The 20,931-nt window shown below is 42.3% G+C and overlaps 1 protein-coding gene across 1 annotated transcript; it reads left to right on the plus strand.

Annotated features, from left to right (window-relative positions):
* Positions 1-1,466: 1,466 nt before the first annotated feature.
* tmem237a (transmembrane protein 237a) lies at positions 1,467-18,643 on the plus strand (the record flags this gene model as incomplete). The annotated part of the gene is made up of 10 exons (XM_079562707.1): positions 1,467-1,536; positions 1,596-1,727; positions 1,796-1,895; positions 5,496-5,668; positions 5,717-5,849; positions 6,956-7,147; positions 8,562-8,635; positions 12,349-12,436; positions 18,391-18,512; positions 18,585-18,643. The coding sequence occupies 10 exons, from the start codon at positions 1,467-1,469 to the stop codon at positions 18,641-18,643; spliced, it is 1,143 nt and encodes a 380-aa protein (XP_079418833.1).
* Positions 18,644-20,931: the final 2,288 nt, after the last annotated feature.

Below are 20,931 nucleotides of genomic sequence, written 5' to 3' on the forward strand. Positions count from 1 at the left end.
TTGCAGCTTGTTTGTTAAAGGGATGTTTCAGGATGTTTGACATAGGGCCTCATTTCCTCGTTATCCAGAGTGTTGCTGATTTATGGAGATATTTTTTTTTGTAATTCATGCAGTTCTTATATTTGAAGAGTTTCGTGGTGCGAGGCTAATGCATGTCTATGGTATCAGCTAGCCTGCATTAAAAACAGTGTGACCCGCTCCACAGAGCACCTGAGTCACTGATAACACCAGACTAACCATATACATGTCTGTGTCCATTTAAAATACCTTATATTTGAGCATCAGCTTCGTGGTTGTATAAGCCAGTGTTCATTTTGACAACATATTTGATTTTAGTTTTAGTCTAGTTTTAGTCGACTAAAATTGCAAGTCAATTTAGTCGACTAAATTTAAGACTAATTTAGTGGACTTTGCATTGATAATATTCAGGATAATCATATTTAATCAGGTCCTCGACTTCATGGGGCGGCTCCACATGAACAAAGCTCAAACCTGTTCAAACTTGGTAACGTTCATTGTGTCGACTTGTTGTTCTAGCATCACTTTTTAGGTTGGTTTTGTCAGACATTAAGGTTAGAGATGTTAAAGATCTTTTACCTTTACATGTTTCAGCGCCATCTGCAGGCCTGATGCTTCTGAGGACGGCCTGCAGATGGCGCTGAAACATGTAAAGGTAAAAGATCTTTAACATCTCTAACCTTAGTGTCTGACAAAATGAACCTAAAAAGTCAAACCTGTATATTTTTATTATATATATTTGTTTTATATATTTTTATCCGCTGGTTGTTACTGATGGACAACTTCCCCTCGAGGGGATTAATAAAGTATCTGTTTGTATGAGGCTCTTTCAGACGCTCAATACAAGTTTGGATGATTTTAGTCTCTCCTTTTCATTTTTATTTAGTCTGATTTTAGTCGACTCAAATATCTGGACATTTTAGTCACAGTTTTAGTCTCATGAGAAACTTTTAATTTAGTTTTAGTCCAATTTTAGTCACAAAAATATCACTTTGGATAAAATTAAGACTAAATATTGTAGTCGAGGAAATGAACCCTGGTATAAGCTACGCGGCGGCGGCGGAGTGATCTGCTAGAAAGTAGTCCCTCAAAATGAGATCAATCCAAAAGTCTGGTGCCTCAGGTGCTCTGTGTAGCGGGTCACACTGGTTTTAATGCAGGCTAGCTGATACCATAGACATGCACTAGCCTAGCATTAGCCTAGCGCCACGAAACTCTTCAAATATAAGAACTGCATGAATTACAAAGAAATATCTCCATAAATCAGCAACACTCTGGATAACGAGGACATGAGGCCCTGTGTCAAACATCCTGAAACATCCCTTTAAGGTCCTGAAGGAACCTGAAGGAACATGGGACCTTCAAAGATCTATGACACTACCGGCCGTCACCACCTGCCTTTCACCCACACATGCGAGATCATTTGTTTCTGTTCGACAGGAAGCAGGATGCCGACGGTGAAGGGCAAGAAGAAGAAACCGAAGAAGGAAGTGAGTGAAGAGGAGCCTCCAGCAGAAGGTTGGTGTCTGGTTTGTTCCTGGTATAGGCGAGTAGACTGTAACATCTCGTGTTCTCAGTGGCGGTGGAGATGGAGGCGGCGGCGAACAGGAAGAACTCCCAAAGCACCGACCACTGGACCCCCGACCTCCCCGACCTCCCCGAGCACGCGCCGCACAGGAAGAAGAAGAAGAAGAGGACGGCCGCCATCCGTAACCACGTCACACACAAACATCTACACACAGAACCTTCTGGTCACGTGGATGTCTCTGTGCTCCAGACGTGGACTCGGAGCCGGACGCCCCGAACGGGAACATGGCGGATCCGGGCGAGGCCGAGGAGCCGCCCGTCCCGGTCACGAAGAAAACTAAACGCAAGAGGTACGACCGCGGCAACAACCGGCTGTTTGCAAAGCTTTCCCGAACCGTCTTCCAGGACAGGGGTTCTCGACCTTTTAGAGCCGCGACCCCCGTTGTAACAGTTGATTAGGATCGTGGCCCCCACCCGGGTCAGACCGTGGGAAAAACAGGGACATTAACCCCTTAACTCCAACCCTGAACTGAGCACAGTTTCTCCAGTTTGGCTTTACCCCAATCCAAAAGCTTCTGGGAAAAAGGTGAGAAAAGAGCGACAAAACTGAGACAAAAACAATGATGGAAATGTGACAAAAAATGTCAAAAATTTGATAAAAATGTGACAAAAATGTGACAAAAAATGTCAAAAATTTGATAAAAATGTGACAAAAATGTGACAAAAAATGTCAAAAATGTGACAAAAAAATGACAAAAATGTGACAAAAAAATGACAAAAATGTGATAAAAAAATGACAAAAATGTGACAAAAAAATGACAAAAATGTGATAAAAAAAAATGACAAAAATGTGACAAAAAATGACAAAAATTTGATAAAAAATTGACAAAAATGTGACAAAAAAATGACAAAAATGTGACAAAAAATGACAAAAAAGTGACAAAAAAAATGACAAAAATGTGACAAAAAAATGACAAAAATGTGATAAAAAAATGACAAAAATGTGATAAAAAATGTGACACAACCTTTTAGAGCCGCGACCCCCATTAGAACAGTTGATTAGGATCGTGACCCCCACCCGGGTCAGACAATGGGAAAAACAGGGACATTAAACCCTTAACTCCCGCCTGAACTGAACACAGTTTCTCCAGTTTGGCTTTACCCCAATCCAAAAGCTTCTGGGAAAAAGGTGTGAAAATAGCAACAAAACTGAGACGAAAACAATGATGGAAAAGTGACGAAAAATGTATGAAAAAAGAGGCAAAAATGTCACAAGAAATTGACCAAAAATTTACAAAAATGTGAAAAAAAATTGATTTAAAAAAATGACAAAAATGTGACAAAAAAAATGACAAAAATGTGACCAAAAAATGACAAAAATGTGACAAAAAAATGACAAAAATGTGACAAAAAAATGACAAAAATTACAAAAAATGTGACACAAAAATGACAAAAATGTGACAAAAAAATGACAAAAATGTGACAAAACTGACAAAAATGTGACAAAAAAATGACAAAAATGTGACAAAAAAATGACAAAAATGTGACAAAAAAATGACAAAAATGTGACAAAAAAAATGACAAAAATGTGACAAAAAAATGACAAAAATGTGATAAAAAAATGACAAAAATGTGACAAAAAAATGACAAAAATGTGATAAAAAAAAATGACAAAAATGTGACAAAAAATGACAAAAATTTGATAAAAAATTGACAAAAATGTGACAAAAAAATGACAAAAATGTGACAAAAAATGACAAAAAAGTGACAAAAAAAATGACAAAAATGTGACAAAAAAATGACAAAAATGTGATAAAAAAATGACAAAAATGTGATAAAAAATGTGACACAACCTTTTAGAGCCGCGACCCCCATTAGAACAGTTGATTAGGATCGTGACCCCCACCCGGGTCAGACAATGGGAAAAACAGGGACATTAAACCCTTAACTCCCGCCTGAACTGAACACAGTTTCTCCAGTTTGGCTTTACCCCAATCCAAAAGCTTCTGGGAAAAAGGTGTGAAAATAGCAACAAAACTGAGACGAAAACAATGATGGAAAAGTGACGAAAAATGTATGAAAAAAGAGGCAAAAATGTCACAAGAAATTGACCAAAAATTTACAAAAATGTGAAAAAAAATTGAATAAAAAATTGATTTAAAAAAATGACAAAAATGTGACAAAAAAAATGACAAAAATGTGACAAAAAAATGACAAAAATGTGACAAAAAAATGACAAAAATGTGACAAAAAAATGACAAAAATGTGACAAAAAAATGACAAAAATGTGACAAAAAAAATGACAAAAATGTGACAAAAAAATGACAAAAATGTGACAAAAAAATGACAAAAATTACAAAAAATGTGACACAAAAATGACAAAAATGTGACAAAAAAATGACAAAAATGTGACAAAACTGACAAAAATGTGACAAAAAAATGACAAAAATGTGACAAAAAAATGACAAAAATGTGACAAAAAAATGACAAAAATGTGACAAAAAAAATGACAAAAATGTGACAAAAAAATGACAAAAATGTGACAAAAAAATGACAAAAATGTGACAAAAAAATGACAAAAATGTGACAAAAAAATGACAAAAATGTGACAAAAAAATGACAAAAATGTGACAAAAAAAATGACAAAAATGTGACAAAAAAATGACAAAAATGTGACAAAAAAATGACAAAAATTACAAAAAATGTGACACAAAAATGACAAAAATGTGACAAAAAAATGACAAAAATGTGACAAAACTGACAAAAATGTGACAAAAAAATGACAAAAATGTGACAAAAAAATGACAAAAATGTGACAAAAAAATGACAAAAATGTGACAAAAAAAATGACAAAAATGTGACAAAAAAATGACAAAAATGTGACAAAAAAATGACAAAAATGTGACAAAAAAATGACAAAAATGTGACAAAAAAATGACAAAAATGTGACAAAAAAAATGACAAAAATGTGACAAAAAAATGACAAAAATGTGATAAAAAAAATGACAAAAATGTGACAAGAAATTGTGACATAATATTTAATATTTACAAAAATGTGAAAAAAAATTGAATAAAAAATTGATTTAAAAAAATGACGAAAATGTGACAAAAAATGTGACAAAAAATGATGAAAAAGTTACAAAAATCAGTCATCGTCACTTTTTTGTCACTTTTTTGTCATTTTTTCGTTGTGTTTTCGTCTCTTGTTTTTCGGGGTTTTTTTCATGTTATTGTTGTTTTTTCATCGCTTTGTCGTCACGTTTTCGTCACATTTTCTTGTGTTTTTGTCACTTTTTTGTTGCTTTTCCAGCACATTTTTGTTTTTGGATGCTTTTCTTTTAAGCTTTTAGATTTGGGTAAAGTTCTGAAGTTTTAAGCTTTTAGATTTGGGTAAAGTTCTGAAGTATATACAAGTTCTGAAGTATATATAAGTTCTGAAGTATATATAAGTTCTGAAGTATATATAAGTTCTGAAGTATATATAAGTTCTGAAGTATATACAAGTTCTGAAGTATATACAAGTTCTGAAGTATATATAAGTTCTGAAGTATATATAAGTTCTGAAGTTTATATAAGTTCTGAAGTATATATAAGTTCTGAAGTATATACAAGTTCTGAAGTAGATACAAGTTCTGAAGTATATACAAGTTCTGAAGTATATACAAGTTCTGAAGTAGATACAAGTTCTGAAGTATATACAAGTTCTGAAGTATATACAAGTTCTGAAGGAGTATATAAGTTCTGAAGTATATACAAGTTCTGAAGTAGATACAAGTTCTGAAGTATATACAAGTTCTGAAGTAGATACGAGTTCTGAAGTATATACAAGTTCTGAAGTAGATACGAGTTCTGAAGTATATACAAGTTCTGAAGTATATATAAGTTCTGAAGTATATACGAGTCCAGATTCAAACCAAAGCCTCACCCTTTCCCTCCCCCTCTCTCCGCAGAAAGAGCCGCACCACCGACAGCTGCAGCCATGATCTCCTGGCCGAGGAGGACGAGGTGACGGACTCCCACCCGTCCCCGGTCCCGCTGCCCTCCCTGCCCTCCCTGGCCTCGCTGCCCCCGGCCCCGTACCCCCACAGCCAGCCCTCCAGCCGGGTGTTTGTGGAGAGGCACCGTGAGTAAACAGCCTCACGATCACCCCCCTGTGGGCCCCCTTCTCCAGCCTCCATGTTTGTGCTGAACTCAGGGCGGTTCCAGCCGGAGCAGAGGCACTCGGACCTGATGGAGGACTACACGGACCCCCGAGCCCTGTGGAGCACCCGGGACGTGGCCATGAGGGTCCACAGCGGCTTCAGGTACCTGCCCTACGTGAAGGGACGGGAGTGGGATTAAACCTGTGAGCGTCTTCATTTCATTGCACCAGGACATTGTTTAGAAATGCAACGAAAGCCTCCACTGGTGAAAAGTTCATTTCCAGTATGTTTTCCTCAAGCCTAATAGTGACAGAACTGAGACGAAAACAATGATGGAAATGTGACAAAAAAGTGAGAAAACCTAGACAAAAAACTGACACAAAAATTTACAAAAATGGACAAAAAAAGGACCAAAAAATGATAAAAAGTGACAAAAAAATTACCAAAAATTTACAAAAACTGACCAAATTTTGACAAAATTTTGACAAAAAACGGACAAAAAATTGACAAAAAAATGACAAAAAAAGGACCAAAAAATGATAAAAAGTGACAAAAAATTGACAAAAAACTGGCAAAAATGTGACAAAAAATTGACAAAAAAGTGACAAAAAAATGACAAAAATTTGACAAAAATTTGACAAAAAATTGACAAAAAATTGACAAAAAATTGACAAAAAACTGACAAAAAATTGACAAAATATGTGACAAAAAAGTTACAAAAATTGAAAAAAAAAAAGACCAAAAAATGATAAAAAATGATAAAAACTGACAAAAAACTGACAAAAAATTGACAAAAATGTGACAAAAAACTGACAAAAAATTGACAAAAATGTGACAAAAAAATGACAAAAATTTGACAAAAATTTGACAAAAAATTGACAAAAAACTGACAAAAAATTGACAAAAATGTGACAAAAAACTGACAAAAAATTGACAAAAATGTGACAAAAAAATGACAAAAATTTGACAAAAAATTGACAAAAAAATGACAAAAAATTGACAAAAAAAGGAAAAAAAGGGACAAAAAATTGACAAAATATGTGACAAAAAAGTTACAAAAATTGGAATGGAAAATAAATCTGATGACGTGAGGAAAAAGATCCATTTAGATGAGTTTTGTAGGTCTTCATGCCGGAGTTAGAGGTTAACAAATGATGATGTTTCCAGGGGTTGATGATGTTTCCAGGGGTTGATGATGTTTCCAGGGGTTGATGATGATGATGTTTCCAGAGGTTGATGTCGTTTCCTCCTCTCTCGTCCTGGCCCAGGGTCATCGGGCTTTTCTCTCACGGGTTCCTGGCCGGCTTCACCGTGTGGAACATCATCGTGGTGTACGTTCTGGCCGGGGAGCAGATGACCACCCTGTCCAACCTGCTGCAGCAGTACCACGCCCTGGCCTACCCCGCCCAGTCTCTGCTGTACCTGCTGCTGGCCGTGAGCACCGTGTCCGCCTTCGACAGGTCCGTCCTTCACTAACACGTCTTCACTGAGGATCTGTTTCAGGACATCAGGGTTCAAATATTCAGTCTTAATTTGAGTCAAAGTGATATTTTTGACGACTAAAATTGATTAGCGTGAACCTGGCCGCCCTTAAAACTCAAATTTAAATGAAAAATATGTCAATCGTTTGTGCTGTTCCGGTGTTTGAGATACTGATGATGGTTTTCTTGGTCAGATCTGAGGTCACCTGCTCGTTATAAAGCTCCAAAACGGGTGAAAAAGGTGTCACCGCCTCCTTTACATCTGTGCTGTTTTGTGCTGTTAAGATTTCCGTTCGTGCTGGTTCTGTTTTTAAACTATTACAGACTTTAGAGCCTTGAGGCGTCACCCTCGTCCTCCTCTGAGGCGCACACGTGTCAGAGGCGCACGGCAACACACACTGCATTAAGAAACATCATCAATATCTCAAAAACAGTAACAGCACAAACGAAGACTTTTACAGCACAAACGTAGCACGAACTATTGACGTATTTTTCATTTAAATTTGAGTAGGATGGGGGGCCAGGTTCACTCTAATCTAAAATTGGACTAAAACTAAATTAAAAGTTTCTCATGAGACTAAAATCAGACTAAATAAAAATGAAAAGGAGAGACTAAAATCATCCAAACTTGTATTGAGCGTCTGAAAGAGCCTCAGATCATGTTTAAAGGATCAGCTCTGAGCTTTGTTCATGTGGAGCAGAAACATGAAGCAGAGGAACAACATTAAATATGATTAGAATCAATATTATCAATGCAAAGTCCACTACATTAGTCTCAAATTTACTTGCAATTTTAGTCGACTAAAACTAGAGTAAAAATGGGGATGAAATGTTCTTTTTTTGTCACATTTTTTTTTTTTTATTTGTATTTTTTTCTTTTTTTTTTGTCATTTTTTGTCATTTTTGTCTTTTTTTGTCTTTTTTCTTTTTTTTTTGTCATTTTTTTGTCATTTTTTTGTCATTTTTTGTCATTTTTTTGTGTGTCTTTTTTTGTCTTTTTGTCATTTTTTTGTCATTTTTTGTATTTTTCTGTCTTTTTTTTGTCTTTTTTTTTTTTGTGTCTTTTTTTGTCATTTTTTTGGAGAGACTAAAATCATCCAAACTTGTATTGAGCGTCTGAAAGAGCCTCAGATCATGTTTAAAGGATCAGCTTTGAGCTTTGTTCATGTGGAGCAGAAACATGAAGCAGAGGAACAACATTAAATATGATTAGAATCAATATTATCAATTTACTTGCAATTTTAGTCGACTAAAACTAGACTAAAATTGAATTATTATTTTTTGACTAAATCTCGACTAAAATGACATTACATTTTAGTCAAAAGACTAAAGCTAAAATAAAATATGTTGTCAAAATGAACACTGGAGTAAATGAGCCGTCCGTGTGTTTCAGGGTGAATCTGGCCAAAGCGTCCATGGCTCTGAGAGGATTCATGACCCTTGACCCCGCGGCGGTCGCCTCTTTCTGTGAGTCCCGTGGTCCGCACGGTCAGAGCGGGGCAGATGTTTCTCACACGTGGGGCAGATGTTTCTCACACGTGGGGCAGATGTTTCTCACATGTGGGGCAGATGTTTCTCACATGTGGGGCAGATGTTTCTCACACTTGAGGCAGATGTTTCTCACATGTGGGGCAGATGTTTCTCACACGTGGGGCAGATGTTTCTCACATGTGGGGCAGATGTTTCTCACACATGGGGCAGATGTTTCTCACATGTGGGGCAGATGTTTCTCACACGCGGGGCAGATGTTTCTCACATGTTGGGCAGATGTTTCTCACACATGGGGCAGATGTTTCTCACATGTGAGGCAGATGTTTCTCACATGTGGGGCAGATGTTTCTCACACGTGGGGCAGATGTTTCTCACACGCGGGGCAGATGTTTCTCACACGTGGGGCAGATGTTTCTCACACGTGGGGCAGATGTTTCTCACATGTGGGGCAGATGTTTCTCACACGCGGGGCAGATGTTTCTCACACTTGGGGCAGATGTTTCTCACATGTGGGGCAGATGTTTCTCACATGTGGGGCAGATGTTTCTCACATGTGGGGCAGATGTTTCTCACATGTGGGGCAGATGTTTCTCACATGTGGGGCAGATGTTTCTCACACTTGGGGCAGATGTTTCTCACATGTGGGGCAGATGTTTCTCACATGTGGGGCAGATGTTTCTCACACGTGGGGAGATGTTTCTCACATGTGGGGCAGATGTTTCTCACACGTGGGGAGATGTTTCTCACATGTGGGGCAGATGTTTCTCACACGTGGGGCAGATGTTTCTCACACGTGGAGCAGATGTTTCTCACACGTGGGGCAGATGTTTCTCACACGTGGGGCAGATGTTTCTCACATGTTGGGCAGATGTTTCTCACACTTGAGGCAGATGTTTCTCACATGTGGGGCAGATGTTTCTCACACTTGGGGCAGATGTTTCTCACATGTGGGGCAGATGTTTCTCACATGTGGGGCAGATGTTTCTCACACGTGGGGCAGATGTTTCTCACACGTGGGGCAGATGTTTCTCACACTTGAGGCAGATGTTTCTCACACGTGGGGCAGATGTTTCTCACACGCGGGGCAGATGTTTCTCACACGTGGGGCAGATGTTTCTCACACGTGGGGCAGATGTTTCTCACATGTGGGGCAGATGTTTCTCACACGCGGGGCAGATGTTTCTCACACTTGGGGCAGATGTTTCTCACATGTGGGGCAGATGTTTCTCACATGTGGGGCAGATGTTTCTCACATGTGGGGCAGATGTTTCTCACATGTGGGGCAGATGTTTCTCACATGTGGGGCAGATGTTTCTCACACTTGGGGCAGATGTTTCTCACATGTGGGGCAGATGTTTCTCACATGTGGGGCAGATGTTTCTCACACGTGGGGAGATGTTTCTCACATGTGGGGCAGATGTTTCTCACACGTGGGGAGATGTTTCTCACATGTGGGGCAGATGTTTCTCACACGTGGGGCAGATGTTTCTCACACGTGGAGCAGATGTTTCTCACACGTGGGGCAGATGTTTCTCACACGTGGGGCAGATGTTTCTCACATGTTGGGCAGATGTTTCTCACACTTGAGGCAGATGTTTCTCACATGTGGGGCAGATGTTTCTCACACTTGGGGCAGATGTTTCTCACATGTGGGGCAGATGTTTCTCACACTTGGGGCAGATGTTTCTCACATGTGGGGCAGATGTTTCTCACACGTGGGGCAGATGTTTCTCACACGTGGGGCAGATGTTTCTCACACGTGGGGCAGATGTTTCTCACACGTGGGGCAGATGTTTCTCACACTTGAGGCAGATGTTTCTCACACGTGGGGCAGATGTTTCTCACACGTGGGGCAGATGTTTCTCACATGTGGGGCAGATGTTTCTCACATGTGGGGCAGATGTTTCTCACATGTGGGGCAGATGTTTCTCACACGTGGGGCAGATGTTTCTCACATGTGGGGCAGATGTTTCTCACATGTGGGGCAGATGTTTCTCACACGCGGGGCAGATGTTTCTCACACGCGGGGCAGATGTTTCTCACACGTGGGGCAGATGTTTCTCACACGTGGGGCAGATGTTTCTCACACGTGGGGCAGATGTTTCTCACATGTGGGGCAGATGTTTCTCACATGTGGGGCAGATGTTTCTCACACGCGGGGCAGATGTTTCTCACACTTGGGGCAGATGTTTCTCACATGTGGGGCAGATGTTTCTCACATGTGGGGCAGATGTTTCTCACATGTGGGGCAGATGTTTCTCACACGTGGGGCAGATGTTTCTCACATGTGAGGCAGATGTTTCTCACATGTGGGGCAGATGTTTCTCACACGTGGGGCAGATGTTTCTCACACGCGGGGCAGATGTTTCTCACACGTGGGGCAGATGTTTCTCACACGTGGGGCAGATGTTTCTCACATGTGGGGCAGATGTTTCTCACACGCGGGGCAGATGTTTCTCACACTTGGGGCAGATGTTTCTCACATGTGGGGCAGCTGTTTCTCACATGTGGGGCAGATGTTTCTCACATGTGGGGCAGATGTTTCTCACACGTGGGGCAGATGTTTCTCACGTGTGGGGCAGATGTTTCTCACACTTGAGGCAGATGTTTCTCACATGTGGGGCAGATGTTTCTCACATGTGGGGCAGATGTTTCTCACATGTGGGGCAGATGTTTCTCACATGTGGGGCAGATGTTTCTCACATGTGGGGCAGATGTTTCTCACATGTGGGGCAGATGTTTCTCACATGTGGGGCAGATGTTTCTCACATGTGGGGCAGATGTTTCTCACACGTGGGGCAGATGTTTCTCACATGTGGGGCAGATGTTTCTCACACGTGGGGCAGATGTTTCTCACATGTGGGGCAGATGTTTCTCACACGCGGGGCAGATGTTTCTCACACTTGGGGCAGATGTTTCTCACATGTGGGGCAGATGTTTCTCACATGTGGGGCAGATGTTTCTCACATGTGGGGCAGATGTTTCTCACACGTGGGGCAGATGTTTCTCACACTTGAGGCAGATGTTTCTCACATGTGGGGCAGATGTTTCTCACATGTGGGGCAGATGTTTCTCACATGTGGGGCAGATGTTTCTCACATGTGGGGCAGATGTTTCTCACATGTGGGGCAGATGTTTCTCACATGTGGGGCAGATGTTTCTCACATGTGGGGCAGATGTTTCTCACATGTGGGGCAGATGTTTCTCACATGTGGGGCAGATGTTTCTCACATGTGGGGCAGATGTTTCTCACACGTGGGGCAGATGTTTCTCACATGTGGGGCAGATGTTTCTCACATGTGGGGCAGATGTTTCTCACACGTGGGGCAGATGTTTCTCACACGTGGGGCAGATGTTTCTCACATGTGGGGCAGATGTTTCTCACACGTGGGGCAGATGTTTCTCACATGTGGGGCAGATGTTTCTCACACGTGGGGCAGATGTTTCTCACATGTGGGGCAGATGTTTCTCACACGTGGGGCAGATGTTTCTCACATGTGGGGCAGATGTTTCTCACACGTGGGGCAGATGTTTCTCACATGTGGGGCAGATGTTTCTCACATGTGGGGCAGATGTTTCTCACATGTGGGGCAGATGTTTCTCACACGTGGGGCAGATGTTTCTCACATGTGGGGCAGATGTTTCTCACACTTGAGGCAGATGTTTCTCACATGTGTCCTGTTTTCCAGTGTACTTCGTGGCTCTGATCCTGTCCCTGTCGCAGCAGATGACGAGTGACCGGATCAACCTGTACCCCGAGGCCAACACCACCCTGTGGTACGTTCTTTACCCAGACCTGTGGTACTGAGCCCTGTGGTACTGAGACCTGTGGTACTGAGACCTGTGGTACTGAGACCTGTGGTACTGAGACCTGTGGTACTGAGACCTGTGGTACTGAGACCTGTGGTACCGAGACCTGTGGTACCGAGACCTGTGGTACGTTCTTTACCCAGACCTGTGGTACTGAGACCTGTGGTACTGAGACCTGTGGGACTGAGACCTGTGGGACTGAGACCTGTGGGACTGAGACCTGTGGGACTGAGACCTGTGGTACCGAGACCTGTGGTACTGAGACCTGTGGTACTGAGACCTGTGGTACCGAGACCTGTGGTACCGAGACCTGTGGTACTGAGACCTGTGGTACCGAGACCTGTGGTACTGAGACCTGTGGTACTGAGACCTGTGGTACTGAGACCTGTGGTACTGAGACCTGTGGGACTGAGACCTGTGGTACGTTCTTTACCCAGACCTGTGGTACTGAGACCTGTGGTACGTTCTTTACCCAGACCTGTGGTACTGAGACCTGTGGTACCGAGACCTGTGGTACTGAGACCTGTGGTACTGAGACCTGTGGTACCGAGACCTGTGGTACCGAGACCTGTGGTACGTTCTTTACCCAGACCTGTGGTACTGAGACCTGTGGGACTGAGACCTGTGGTACTGAGACCTGTGGGACTGAGACCTGTGGGACTGAGACCTGTGGTACTGAGACCTGTGGGACTGAGACCTGTGGTACGTTCTTTACCCAGACCTGTGGTACTGAGACCTGTGGTACCGAGACCTGTGGGACTGAGACCTGTGGTACTGAGACCTGTGGTACTGAGACCTGTGGTACTGAGCCCTGTGGTACTGAGCCCTGTGGTACTGAGACCTGTGGGACTGAGACCTGTGGTACGTTCTTTACCCAGACCTGTGGTACTGAGACCTGTGGTACTGAGACCTGTGGGACTGAGACCTGTGGGACTGAGACCTGTGGGACTGAGACCTGTGGTACTGAGACCTGTGGTACTGAGACCTGTGGGACTGAGACCTGTGGTACGTTCTTTACCCAGACCTGTGGTACTGAGACCTGTGGTACGTTCTTTACCCAGACCTGTGGTACTGAGACCTGTGGTACGTTCTTTACCCAGACCTGTGGTACTGAGACCTGTGATACGTTCTTTACTGAGACCTGTGGTACTGAGACCTGTGGTACTGAGACCTGTGATACTGAGACCTGTGGTACGTTCTTCACCCAGAGGACACGAACCCCAAAGAGCCACTTTAAGTGTCTGCAGCGGCGCTGTAGGGCCAGAGCTGTGGGAGATATTTTAGTTAGGGGGCGCTGAGGGACAAAATTTACCCCCAAAATACTTTTTCTGCATAAATCCTATTTATTAACCTCTTAACTCCCGCCTGAACCGAGAGCGTTTTCTCCAGTTCAGCTTTACCCAAATCCTGTAGGCCAGTGTAACGCCTCATTTGAAAGCTAAGATCTACAAAACTCATCTAAATTGATCTTTTTCCTCACGTCAGATTTTTTTTCATCACTTTTTTTGTCGGGCAGTCGACTCGTTTATGTCAAGTTTTCGTGACTTTTTTGTCACTTTTTCGTCAAACTTTTCTCACTTTTTTCACATTTTCATCCTTGTTTTCGTCTCAGTTTTGTTGCTTTTTCTCACCTTTTTTCCAGAAGCTTTTGGATTGGGGTAAAGCCAAACTGGAGAAAATGTGCTCGGTTCAGGTGGGAGTTAAGGGGTTGATATTGCCTGCAGTTCACAAACTATCCACCAGGGTTCCCACGGCCTTGGAGAGGACAGAACTACAAAGAGCGACTTTAAGTGTCTGCAGCGGCGCTATAGGCGACACTGGACCACATGTGCTGCAAACACATAATTGTCCTGAACAGACGACACATTTTCCACCGTTTTCTAAATCCAGTTTCTCCTTTTGTTTCCAATAAAAAGGTCCCAACTTAAAGCAGCACTAAGTAACGTGTTTACCTGAATAAATCCTCCCCGTCGTCCCTGTGGGGGAAACACAAGTGTTTATGAGTGGAGGGTCTTTCATCGCCCCCTGGTGTCTCTGGACAGAAAACCATGTTTGCAACTTCACTGCCACCGGGTCGGAGTCACCAATACACACTAATGGAATCATGAAGAAGAAGCTAACAGGCTAACAGGCAAAGCTAACAGCAGGCTAGCACCACTTAAACAGTATTTACAGCTTTGTTTGAGTGAAAATAATGACCTCCATTGTGTAATTGGATGAACGATAACCCTCTGTCCCTTCGCCTTTCCTGTCAGCGTCGGATTTACTCTCACGAACTATTAATAAGTTAAAAAATCATAACCTGCTACGACACCTGCAGTTGCGCTTATGGCCTCTAGGGGGAAGAGTTACTTAGAACTGCTTTAACAAGAACAGCTGCTAATGTTGCTAACTAGCGGCTAACCAGCGGCTAACTAGCAGCTAACGGCTCTGCAATGCTCAAGCCGTTTTATGCTCAGGGGCTTAATTCATCTGTAAAACTAACCCAGCCACATAAATGGTCCCCTGACCCACTTTAGGGTCCTGACCCACTTTAGGGTCCGGACCCACCAGTAGAGAATCACTGTTTATCATTATATCTGAGCGACCGAGACGTTCTCATGGTCTTTTTATAACACTGACTCTATTTCTCGCATGTTCAGACTCACTTTAACTTTAAGGTCTTTGATCTATTATTTGCTTAAAAATATTTCTCCAAGTCATTTTGGGGGCCAGAGGTTCTGTGCTGGAGGCCTGATTTGGCCCCCGGGCCTGACGTTGCCCCTGTCCTGATGTGTAGAATGAGCTCAGACCTGTTCACCACGACTGCCTCTAAAATCCTGCTCTGTCGCTCAGAAGCTGTCACTCCGTCACGCACGAGCTTAATATAGAAGCTGCAGTTACGCGTTAGACCTGAGGGGGCAGTAGTGAGTGTAAAATGACCAACTTGCATCAGGTCTCTTTAAAGTGGCGATTTCAGGAGGGGAACCTGTAACTTGACTTACTTAAGGGGAGACACTACAGGCAAAAGTCAATGTTTTCAGTTTTCAGGTTTTGGGCCAAATCTGTCTCTGAACATACAAGCTTTCACCCGGAAACAGAAAATATGCCTAATCTTCACAATAACATGTTTAAATATTGCACTGATTCAATGTTCCCCCATAGACTTATATGGGAGAATGCAATTTCAAGGCCTTTTTCTCCAAACACATGTTTCTGTCATTGTGGCGACACTATGTCCACGTCAGTCGGACCTAAAGACTTCACATTTTCCAGCCTTGGACTGAACAAGATTTGGAAGATTTTTTCAGAGGGATTTTTTATTATTTAATCCCTTAAGCCCCATTTATTGAGTTTTGAACGTCAAAAAATAAGGCGAACATTACATTTTCCACAAAAAAACAGCTTATTCAGTTCAGTTCAGTTCAAGTTTTTTATTCAGCCATGGCGTTATTACAGACACAATAATAACAACAACAGCAAAAGCAAAATATTCAATGCTGAATAGGAGCATGAGGAAGACATTGTCTTATAAATTTCATGCCCCTTTTTTTTTTTTTTTTTTTCTTTTTTCTCCAAAATCTGAGCTGGCTCTGAACAGATGGCTCACCGGTTTTTGGTGTGTTTTAGCCTATATCAAGGTACAAATAATACTTTACATCTAAATCAATGACTGTTACAAATTCAACATTGGTTCTTATGTTTCGTCGCCTTCGTATTTTCCAAGTACTTATTTTAAAACTAAACAAGAGATCCTAAATCCGCTCTGAGAAAGTCTTGGAAACTCATTCACCAATAAAATGAAACCACACATTTGAATGTAGTTCTGTCCATTATTCAGATTTCGTCGCCGAAAAGATGTGAAATTTGGGGCATTTTTAGGCATAAAACACCTTGTTCTTATAAGAAAAGATAAAATGACAGAAAACTTAACATGTATTTCTTTCTCACATTTATGCCACTGATCGACAGCAACAGTTTGATATCTGTAAATATACATGTTTTCCCTGTTCACCTGCAGTGTCTCTCCTTAAATTGTGTGTGTGAGTAATACGTTATATTCCTTAGTTACTGGAAAAAGTTATATATTACATTTTGTGTCACGTTTGTAATACATTACCTCCAGCACTAGGTGGCAGAGTGGAAAGATCTGAAAAGGCCGTTTACGTGGCTCATTGTTACGGCCTAAACGCTAACATAGTGTATGTTATCTATGATGACCTGAGGTGGGCGTACTCAGTTACAGTTACTCAAGTAAACACGAGTAACTGTAGAGCCACTACTTTCATACTTGTACTCGGTGCTTCATTCCCCCAATTTTCCATTTTTCAGAGCAGCTAAAGGATCCAGGAAATATTTAGGAGGATTGATCTGCTATGACGGTGTTTAATGAGAGTGTTCCCCGAATCCAACACATCAAACCAAACGTGTTCCTGAAAATACAAGTGTACAAATGAAGCTCTGATTGTACTTGAGTAAAATGAAGTCAAAGTATCGTTCCTGTGACTGGAGTAAGTGTATCTGCTGCTCCTCACCTCTGCTCCTGATGTATCTGCTGCTCCTCACCTCTGCTCCTGATCTCCTGACTGTTCCATCTCAGTCCAGTCTTATACCCGCTGTATCTGCTGCTCCTCCTCACCTCTGCTCCTGATCTCCTGACTTCTCCGTCTCAGTCCAGTCTTGTACCCGCTGTATCTGCTCCTCCTCACCTCTGCTCCTGATCTCCTGACTGTTCCCTCTCAGTCCAGTCTTGTACCCGCTGTATCTCCTCCTCCTCACCTCTGCTCCTGATCTTCTGACTTCTCCGCCTCAGTCCAGTCTTGTACCCGCTGTATCTGCTGCTCCTCACCTCTGCTCCTGATCTCCTGACTTCTCCGCCTCAGTCCAGTCTTGTACCCGCTGTATCTGCTGCTCCTCCTCACCTCTGCTCCTGATCTCCTGACTGTTCCGTCTCAGTCCAGTCTTGTACCCGCTGTATCTGCTCCTCCTCACCTCTGCTCCTGATCTCCTGACTGTTCCGTCTCAGTCCAGTCTTGTACACGCTGTATCTGCTGCTCCTCACCTCTGCTCCTGATCTCCTGACTGTTCCGTCTCAGTCCAGTCTTGTACCCGCTGTATCTGCTGCTCCTCCTCACCTCTGCTCCTGATCTCCTGACTGTTCCCTCTCAGTCCAGTCTTGTACCCGCTGTATCTGCTGCTCCTCACCTCTGCTCCTGATCTCCTGACTTCTCCGTCTCAGTCCAGTCTTGTACCCGCTGTATCTGCTGCTCCTCACCTCTGCTCCTGATCTCCTGACTGTTCCGTCTCAGTCCAGTCTTGTACCCGCTGTATCTGCTGCTCCTCCTCACCTCTGCTCCTGATCTCCTGACTTCTCCGTCTCAGTCCAGTCTTGTACCCGCTGTATCTGCTCCTCCTCACCTCTGCTCCTGATCTCCTGACTTCTCCGTCTCGGTCCAGTCTTGTACCCGCTGTATCTGCTGCTCCTCACCTCTGCTCCTGATCTCCTGACTGTTCCGTCTCAGTCCAGTCTTGTACCCGCTGTATCTGCTGCTCCTCACCTCTGCTCCTGATCTCCTGACTGTTCCGCCTCAGTCCAGTCTTGTACCCGCTGTATCTGCTGCTCCTCACCTCTGCTCCTGATCTCCTGACTGTTCCGTCTCAGTCCAGTCTTGTACCCGCTGTATCTGCTGCTCCTCACCTCTGCTCCTGATCTCCTGACTGTTCCGTCTCAGTCCGGTCTTGTACCCGCTGTATCTGCTGCTCCTCCTCACCTCTGCTCCTGATCTCCTGACTTCTCCGTCTCAGTCCAGTCTTGTACCCGCTGTATCTGCTCCTCCTCACCTCTGCTCCTGATCTCCTGACTTCTCCCTCTCAGTCCAGTCTTGTCTCCGCTGTATCTGCTGCTCCTCACCTCTGCTCCTGATGTATCTGCTGCTCCTCAGGCCTCCGGGTTCCGAGCAGCAGATCCTCCGGCCGTGGATCGTGGTGAACCTGGTGGTGGCTCTGCTGGTGGGCCTGGCCTGGGCCGTGGTCTCCACCCGCCCCGACGTGGACTACACTGAGGGTAACGCGCTGAAGAAACAAACACACACATTATATTCATGTTCTAATGTTCTACTGTTCCTCTGTGCTGCAGACTTCCTGGTGACGATGGAGGTGGAGGGTTACCAAGACAACCAGGACGTCCCGGCGTGAACGTGTCGTGATGATCTGAACTGTCTTTGTTTTGATATTATTGTATAAAGTGATCGTGTACAAACTGTTTGTATAAAGCGGTGTTTTGTAAATAAATACACGGAGTTATGTGCAGAGTGTGGTCTTCTCTGTGCAGTTACAGCCTCTGGCCACACGGTGGAGCTGCTGCTCACATGAAGAGCTCTGATTAAAGCCTGACGGGGAACACTTTACATTATGGGCAGGTAGATCCGTGGTACTTACAGTGGTAATTACTAGTAATGACAGTGGTACTTATTGTGGTACTTACAGTGGTACTTATTGTGGTACTTACAGTGGTACTTACAGTGGTACTTACAGTGGTACTTACAGTGGTACTTATTGTGGTACTTACAGTGGTACTTACAGTGGTACTTACAGTGGTAGTTCTAGGTTCTTATTGTGGTACTTACAGTGGTAATTACTAGTAATGACAGTGGTACTTATTGTGGTACTTACAGTGGTAGTTCTAGGTACTTATTGTGGTACTTAAAGTTGTAAGTACTAGCATTTACAGTGGTAATTCTAGGTACTTATTGTGGTAATTAGGGTTAGGGAGACACAGAGTTACCACTGGATCTCTCGTTACTAAGAGATACAGCGGTAACTCTTAGTAATGAAGGTTGTACTTCTATGTACTTTGGTACTTTAAGTGATAGTTTCTAGTAGTTACAGTGATACATCTGTACTTATTGGTAATTCAAGGATACTACAGCAGCAATTCAATGAGGTACTTCTACAAACAGAAGTCATTTCTTGGATTTTGTGACTAAAAAACAACATAAAACAGCATTAGAGAAAACAAGAAGTACAACCTTCATTACTAAGAGTTACCACTGTATCTAGAAGTACAAACCTGGTAATTCTCACTATAGTATTCTTTAAGTACCACAATAAGTACCTAGAAGTACCACTATTATTTCTAGTATTTACCACTGTAAGTACCACCATTGATACAGACGCATCTCGTCATAGAAGGGGGCGTGGCTTCGCCGAGGGGGAAAATAGAATCTTTAGAGAAACACAATTTTTCCCTCTTTTTTGCCATTTTCTGGTGGAATATGAACTTATTTATCACATAAATAAAGTCAGGTGTAAATCGGGCCCATGTGGATATTTTCTCACAGCAGATTGTTCAGTAGAAGTGAAAAAACGGCAGTTGTAGCAAGCGCTAGCTTACCGTTAGCATTAGCCCGATGCTAACATGTAGCATCAAGTTAGCATTCTCCATTTTTTAATGTATTTATGGGCTGTTGAACCACTTTGCTCCTCCCCATGTCTTTGTGTCTTTATTTAGTAGAAACTATATTCATAATTCTGCATTTGTTAAAGTAGTTTTTCAATAATTAGAGAAAGTTTAGATTTTTTCAAAATTGTTTTCCCCCTTAACTGTTTTCAAACATGACCATATATGGGCAATTCCAGAGACGCCGTCTGTATCTATGAGTACCTCTGTAAGTACCTAGAAGTACCTCTGTAAGTACCAAGGACTTACCGGCCCGTGATGTAAAGTGTGACCGACTGCAGATCTTTCAGTCACAAAACCTTCATGTCACAGATTAAATGGTCCGTAGTTTGTGTTTCCTGCACTTTTTTCTTGACATGACATTTTATTTTCTTTGGAAATATTAGGAAAACAAGTTTTGTTTTTCATACTTTATCTCACAACTGAATCATAAATCAGACTTTTTTGCTCGAACAGTTACTCAGTTACTCACAGGACTCAAGTAACAAGTACTTTTTTACTTTTACTTGAGCTGTTTTTATGGTCACTATACTTATGTCTTATTACTACACCGTGTTCCAAATTATTATGCAAGTGACATTTTTCTAAGATTTTCTGAATTGTCGACTCAAATGAGAGTCAGCATCATTTTCAAGTCTGTAACTGGTCGAGGATCATTTAAATGTGGCTGAAAAAACCTCCCAGTGAAAACAGGATTTTTTTCAAAAATAAATATAGTCAAAACCACAAAATCCACTGTTCCAAATTATTATGCAGCTCATCGTTTCAATACATTTTAAAGCTTGTAATTAACTGAAGATGGTCATTTATTGTATGTGTAGCATTAGGAGGTCATATTTACTGAAAACAAAAGCTATTTCAATCAAAAACATCTCAATAGGACCTTCTTTGAGCAGCTTCAAAATTCTTAAATCCATTAAACTTGTGAGTTTTTGGACAGTTTCTGCTTGGGTTTCTTTGCAGGATGTTAGAATAACCTCCCAGAGCTGCTGTTTGGATGAAAACTGCCTCCCACCATCATAGA

This window comes from Gobius niger (assembly GCF_951799975.1).
Source record: "Gobius niger genome assembly, chromosome: 9".
NCBI classification, from domain to species: Eukaryota; Metazoa; Chordata; class Actinopteri; order Gobiiformes; family Gobiidae; genus Gobius; species Gobius niger.